The sequence below is a fragment of the Microtus ochrogaster genome, chromosome 15, assembly GCF_000317375.1.
Source record: "Microtus ochrogaster isolate Prairie Vole_2 chromosome 15, MicOch1.0, whole genome shotgun sequence".
NCBI lineage: Eukaryota > Metazoa > Chordata > Mammalia > Rodentia > Cricetidae > Microtus > Microtus ochrogaster.
Window position 1 is genome coordinate 20,422,331 of NC_022017.1, and position 6,462 is coordinate 20,428,792.

The 6,462-nt window shown below is 38.9% G+C and overlaps 2 protein-coding genes across 23 annotated transcripts in view; both read left to right on the forward strand.

Moving 5' to 3' along the window:
• The window catches only part of Kif21a (kinesin family member 21A), a 119,651-nt gene that overhangs the window by 98,124 nt on the left and 15,065 nt on the right, over nucleotides 1-6,462 (forward strand). For 3 of the 20 annotated variants that reach the window (XM_013348837.2, XM_013348838.2, XM_013348839.2), the window contains 4 exons: nucleotides 1,119-1,226; nucleotides 2,560-2,688; nucleotides 4,782-4,820; nucleotides 5,455-5,469. The exons of 2 other annotated variants lie outside the window; for them this stretch is intronic. In XM_013348837.2, the coding sequence (XP_013204291.1) occupies nucleotides 1,119-1,226; nucleotides 2,560-2,688; nucleotides 4,782-4,820; nucleotides 5,455-5,469 (291 nt within the window). The remainder of the gene's footprint in view (nucleotides 1-1,118; nucleotides 1,227-2,559; nucleotides 2,689-4,781; nucleotides 4,821-5,454; nucleotides 5,470-6,462) is intronic. 15 more of the 20 variants (XM_013348840.2, XM_013348849.2, XM_013348841.2 and 12 more) reach the window with 10 other exon arrangements.
• The window catches only part of LOC113456748, a 1,785-nt gene continuing 1,137 nt past the window's right edge, over nucleotides 5,815-6,462 (forward strand). The window contains exons 1-2 of one of the 3 annotated variants that reach the window (XM_026782674.1): nucleotides 5,815-6,100; nucleotides 6,150-6,448. In XM_026782674.1, coding sequence (XP_026638475.1) covers nucleotides 6,004-6,100; nucleotides 6,150-6,448 — 396 coding nt within the window. In that variant the 5' untranslated portion in view covers nucleotides 5,815-6,003. The remainder of the gene's footprint in view (nucleotides 6,101-6,149; nucleotides 6,449-6,462) is intronic. The other 2 variants (XM_026782672.1, XM_026782673.1) reach the window with 2 other exon arrangements.

Consider the following 6,462-nt stretch of genomic DNA (forward strand, 5'->3'; position numbering starts at 1 on the left):
ACCACACCGCTTTCATTCCCTTAGCTTGTGCACAGGGTGGAATTGCTAAAATATGGTTTCTTCAGTCACACGTGGTTTCCACCTTTGAATATCGCTTGCAAACCCTTTCCGTGGTTTTTAAGCAGTGTTCCTCGCTGAGAATGGTAACATTTATCATTGCATCCACAAAACTCATATCTTTAAGTTTTAATTATTCATCAGCTACTCCTTGTTTTTAATTTTAAAAAGTTTCTGACATATGGTCTCATTCACTGGACCCCAAGCTGGCTTGAAAAATCACTGTGTGAAGCCAGGATCCAGAAATATAATCCCTTGTGTCTATTGAACTCAGTATCTCAAGAATAATTGAGAAATAGGGGACTAGCAAAAAGAAATAATTTAAAATTGTTCTCAAGATTATTAAGTCTGCTGCCTTACCTGTAAAGTGAGCGGTTTGGTTTAAACTCTAAGTTATATAATTTTGAATTTGGCTTGCCTTGTGGGTGTGGACTTCAGATTTTACTTAAGCATTCTGGTCCCTCAGTCTCTTAAGTGCTGGGATTAATGACTTGAGCCACCACACCTAACTTTTACTACTTAAAGTTAATGACAAGAATGTTTTATTACTAAAACATAGAAAATGACTAATCGGTGTCTAAATCTAGTTCAGTAAAAATAGTTGTCGTTCTTGGCTTGTGTTACTACTTACATTGCTATGTTATAACCACGTGGTTTAAAACCACTTTTTAATGTTTATTTATTAAATTGTATTACTTCTCATAGCCTAGTAGTTTTTTTCTTGCAAAACTTTTTAGATAATTTTCCCCCAGACCAAACAGTTTCAAATAAAATCTGTATACTTAAAATATTTATTTTGTTTGTCTTGCAGTATCATTTTTTACATTAAAAGACAATAAACACATGTAATTAATGAAATTGTAACTTAAAAAGTTTGTGATTATTAGGCTTCTATCCACTAAAAATAAGTCATGTATTATTTTCTTATCCTACTTTTATCCCCCCCCCAAATAAATTTGGAACTTTTAGATTAGATTAGCTGCCAAAGTTTTTAAATTTAAAAAATATTAATAATAATAAAAATAAACAAGAAAAATAATTAAAATGTTTTCCTATTTTAGTTCCAGACAGCCATCTCTATCAGAAAAAAAAATGCCAGAGCCTTCCCCTGTAGCAAGGAGAAAGGCATACGAGAAAGCCGAGAAACCCAAGGCCAAGGAGCATAAACAGTAAGTTCCTAACGCTCTTTTCCCTACTCAGAAGGCTGCAGGTCCCCTGCAGCAGGCGCTGAGGGGCAGCTGCAAGTTGCTATTTGCTCGTGACCTGTTTCTCAGACAATTAAGTGAACTATTGGCTTGGCTGAGTGGTTTCCGGCTTTATGATCACCCACACACTTTTAATACACTTGAGCACGTGTCTCCCCGTTCATGTCACTAACAGTTTTCAGTTATTTTCATAAAGCCCTGAAAGGGTTCCTCTGCATTTGAACTAAAAGTTATCAAGCTTCTATTTCAAATGGTCTTCTATAAAAGCTCAAAATTAATTTAGCCTCTCCTCTGAAGCTAATTTGACCTTCCCCCTTGAGTGGTCACATCATTAGGTGTGGCATGTGGGTCGTTTTCTTGCGACTCCCATTTGGACTCTTGATATCATCCTGAAGCATTTCTTTAATGTTCTGTGAGGGTTTAAGCAGCAGTGCAGAGTGCAGTCTGCTGACCCCTTCCGTGGGTGCTTAGCAACTGCTCCACCACAACATGTAGACGCTAAACGGATTAAATAAGTAAGACATTATGTAAAAGCACCCCAACTTCTGCCACCACCCTGCTTCCTCATTTACACAGAATGCTGTCAGGGGCAGGTGTGTCAACGGCGGAGAACAATCATGCCCATTTGCCTTTTAATACCAGTACACACTAGTGTACTTTTTCTTTTAACATAAACACATGTTCATAGAGTGTCTGTCCCTTAGTGGACAGTCTTATACTACCGCTCTGCTCCCTTGTGCAAAGAAATAACACACACATTTTCTCCACTGGCCATCAGTAGAGCTGACTTAATTGGCATACTGACTATCCTTCTATTCATCCTTGCTTTTTATAGTTTCAAAGAAGTAATCTGCCTTAATTATTGAATCCAGTCTCTCAGGAATCATTCAGAAATAGTAGCCTGGAGAAAATAAATTATTTAAAAGTCAACTGGTAAGGCAAATTGCTCCTGAGTCCTTTGGGCCTGCCGCTTCTCCTGCAAAGCAAGCAATAGCTCTCAGTTTTGTTTAGATTTATAATTAAGTTGGGCTTGCCTTGTAGATGTGGATTTTGGATCTCACTAGGCAGACTCTTTTTCTACAGTGCCATCTTGTGACCAATGTGACAAAATCTAGTAAAATTATTTTTTAAATGATTCAGAAAGCAAGATCTCAAAAATAAATAAATAAAAAAGAAAGAGAGGAAGAAAAGAAGGAGTCTTCTAATAAAAAAATCTTTTAAAAAGCATGTTTCTAGAACTTTCCTAACAAAGAATAACCAACTAAAGCCACCTGTTTAATCTTCTTTTTTCTTGTAGCTCGGATTCTGGTGCTTCCGAGGCTAGTCTCTCACCTCCTTCCTCCCCACCAAGCCGGCCCCGTAACGAACTGAACGTGTTTAATCGTCTTACTGTTTCTCAGGGAAACACGTCAGTTCAGCAGGATAAGTAAGTCACGGAAGTGAGCCCTGGCTTCTCACCCAGGACTCTGCACCTCCCACAACAGTCTGTGTGGACCTTTCGCCCTTTCTGTCTGGGAGGCAGAGTCTGACTAGTAAACTCTTGCCATATTTTTGTATTTTTAAACTGAAAGGAACCATGTAGGCAAACTTAAGAGATTATTTTCCTGCTGAACATTGCTCCCTGCAGTAGCTGTGCACGACTCTGCACTCTCTTCTGATCTCTCCTATTCTGGTAGGAGTCAAGTAGGATCTTTGAGCATTAGGTGTTAAAACGTCTTTGGATTTTCCGTCTTCTATAAGCTTACACAGGGACAGGACCATGATAGACTACACCAAAAAGTGGCAAATGTTTGTATTTAAGACAACTTACAAAGACCACATGCTCCTGCCCCTCGGTGGCTCCAGATAAATCTACCACAAATTTCACTGACTCTGTCACTGCAACAAACTGCCACCCGATGGAGAGAGGATGTAGGACTGGAAGGGAGTTGAGGGGAGAGTCTAGGAGGTAGAAAATATAATTTTCACTAACTTAGAAGTGAAAAGGTATCCTGTATTGACCCAGAATCTTTCTTCTAAAAATTCAGTACTAATATGACTGTCATAATATAGACAGGAACGCTGGCTTGTCTGCTTTAGAATATGAATAACACTTCTGTGAGCGCATGCACTTGACCTCCCTCCCCCCAGCCACAGCCGCTGGCTTCCTATGCTGCCATCTTCCCGCATGTAACAGCTCTGAAATTTATAGGATGCCATTTAAAAGATCTGTCTAATACACGTAGATTGTATTAAATGGCTCTATAAATGTAATTACACTCATCATTTAGAAATCATTTTTAATCTGCTTAATTCATACATCAGCTATTTATATATTCTTCATTAATTTTTTATGTATTCAGTAGATGACATGCCCTTTAAATTGATCTAGAAAGGTAAATATCCTATTAAACAAAACAGTCCTTAATGTTATTAATGTGTTCCATGACCTGAGGAAGGTAGGACGCTCAAAGTCCATTTTCACTAGTATGTGAACAGTTGTTTTATTTTTGTTTATTTTTCATTCACAGTAGTTTTAATCTTTTCTGTCACAAGGTGGGTATGGTGGCTCACAAGTGTCACCCAGCACCTTAGACACTGAAGTAGGTTGAGGACCTACATGTTCAAGGCCAGACGGGGCTACGTAGTGAGTTTCAGAACAGTCTGAGCTACAGATCAAGAACCTGTCTCAAATTGTTTTTCTGCCAGTCTTAGTAATCTTGATAATCTCATCATAGTTTGCTATTTTGTGACTCATATGTTTTACGGACTGCACTAATCTTGCTGTTGTAATCCCATAAAGGATACATTGAGTCAACTGTATTTGCACTTTGGAAAACTTCCCTTGTCTTTCTTCCTTTGGGGTCCTGTTTGGAGACTGTCGTATTTCATCTGTGACATGCAGATCTTACAGTTCAGTTCTTACATTCCATGCCATCATTGCCTTCCCCATTCTCCCCAGGAAAGCTGCACAATCGAAGTTCCTAACAGACACACTCACTGCAGACTTGAGTCCAGAGCACAGGGCTGACAGCATCTTCCCAACTGGTTGTTACCAAAGAATCACGTCATCAGAAGAATTCTCTACTGTTGAAATCAGTTAAAACTATGGGCTTTAAACATTTGAGTGATTTACTTTCTGTGCAGTTATAGAATGTACTTGTCAAATTTCTGCATTAGCATCCATCTAAAACAGTAACTATCAAGATAAATTCATGCAGTTACTGGAATGGGGATTTTTCTTTCAGGTAGTCATAAAAGAAGCCTGGTCGTGATGCAGTTCAGATACTTGATAATTTTCCTTGCCAGGGCCTGAGTTTTTGAGGTGAAGGTGGAGTCTCAGGGTCAGTAATAGGTACACAGTCTTAACCCCAAGATTGGTAGAAAACATGGATCTAATTTTTTGTCTAAATTTGCAAACAGAAAAGCAGACACCACAAAGGCAGTGTTTACAAGATTCTGTTATCTACACTGTTGGTTTTCAGTCTGATGTCTTCACCTGTTTTGATATCTGTTCTCCTCACGACTCTTTCACCGTAGGTCTGATGAAAGTGACCCCTCTTTGTCGGAGGTGCACAGGTACTTTCTTCCTGCCTCCCCTACCTTCTTTCCTCCCACTGATGTCCTAAACGCCTCCTGAAATTCTAAGCAAACCTGTTTTTTTTTTATTGCATGCATAACTTGTTGTAAGCCGTGTAAGTGCACTAATACTATAAAACATTAATTTTAACGTGTCTTGTGAGTATATCTTGTAAAGTAGTAGCAAACACTTTTTATGAACACTTAGAAGCTGGTTGTTTGTTGCTGTCTTTAATCTCATTTTTTGTCTGTAAAAGATAATCATATTTTCCCAGTGTCGACATCAGGAGGGCTTGCTCTTTCAAGGTCTAAGAATAGCATACATAGCTTTCCTTGTTGAATTAGCAATTTGAAGTAAAAAGTTCATTTCATAACAGCATACTCAATTATAAAAAAGATACTACCCTGACAAAATTAAAACAAAATTACAAAGTAAAGGAACTTATTTAAAATTTTTAAACTGATAAGTGAAATTTAAAAAATAATAGCATTACTTTATTTTTTTCATGTTATGGATTTGGGGAAGGGCTAAATTTTTTCTTCTTTCTCTCTTTCTCTTCCCAAACTTACCCGCTTGTCTCTTCCTCATTTTCCGTTTGTTTTCCTTTTTTGTGGCCATTTTTCTGAACATCAGCAGATCCTCCAGAAGGTAGGCAGGGGAAGGGAGGAAGATCAACCTCACAGTGTTACTATTTTACTAGTTTGCATGGGACAAAATAAGTGTTTTTTTCTCCACTCAGACCAGCATTGTTGTACAAATTTATATACTTTAATTTAACTTAAAGAACTGATTTAAAGGCCATTTTTATACTTTAGAATGTGAAGAGATTTAATTAGAATATAATGACACCTATGTGTATGCTTTCCATACCCATGTTTCCCTGTCATCTTTAGTGGTATAGGGTAATTATATAAATATTACCAACTCTAATATGCTGACTATTTTAGAACACTTTAATTACCTAGTGAGTATTTAAAAATTTTTAATTGTTAAAACTGACATATATCTTCAAAATTTAATTATCTAGTAATATTTAATATTTTTAATTTTTAATATTAAGATTATTTTTCTTCAGAGCACTGAATAACCAGTGATATTGAAATAAATAGAATGGGTTGGGGAAATGTCTCGGAGAGTAGAGTGGTTGATATAGATACATAAAGACTAAAGTTTGTATTCTACATGATGCCTGGGCAGGTGTGGAGGACAGGTGTGGAGGACTGTGCTGGGCAGGTGTGGAGGATTGTGTTGGACAGGTGTGGAGGACTGTGCTGGGCAGGTGTGGAGGACAGGTGTGGAGGACTGTGCTGGGCAGGTGTGGAGGATAGGTGTGGAGGACTGTGCTGGGCAGGTGTGTTGGACAGGTGTGGAGGACTGTACTGGGCAGGTGTGGAGGACTGTACTGGGCAGGTGTGGAGGACTGTACTGGGCAGGTGTGGAGAGGTGTGGAGGACTGTACTGGGCAGGTGTGGAGGACTGTGCTGGACCGGTGTGGAGGACTGTACTGGGCAGGTGTGGAGGACTGTACTGGACAGGTGTGGAGGACTGTACTGGGCAGGTGAGGAGGACTGTGTTGGACAGGTGTGGAGGACTGTACTGGGCAGGTGTGGAGGACTGTGCTGGGCAGGTGTGGAGGACTGT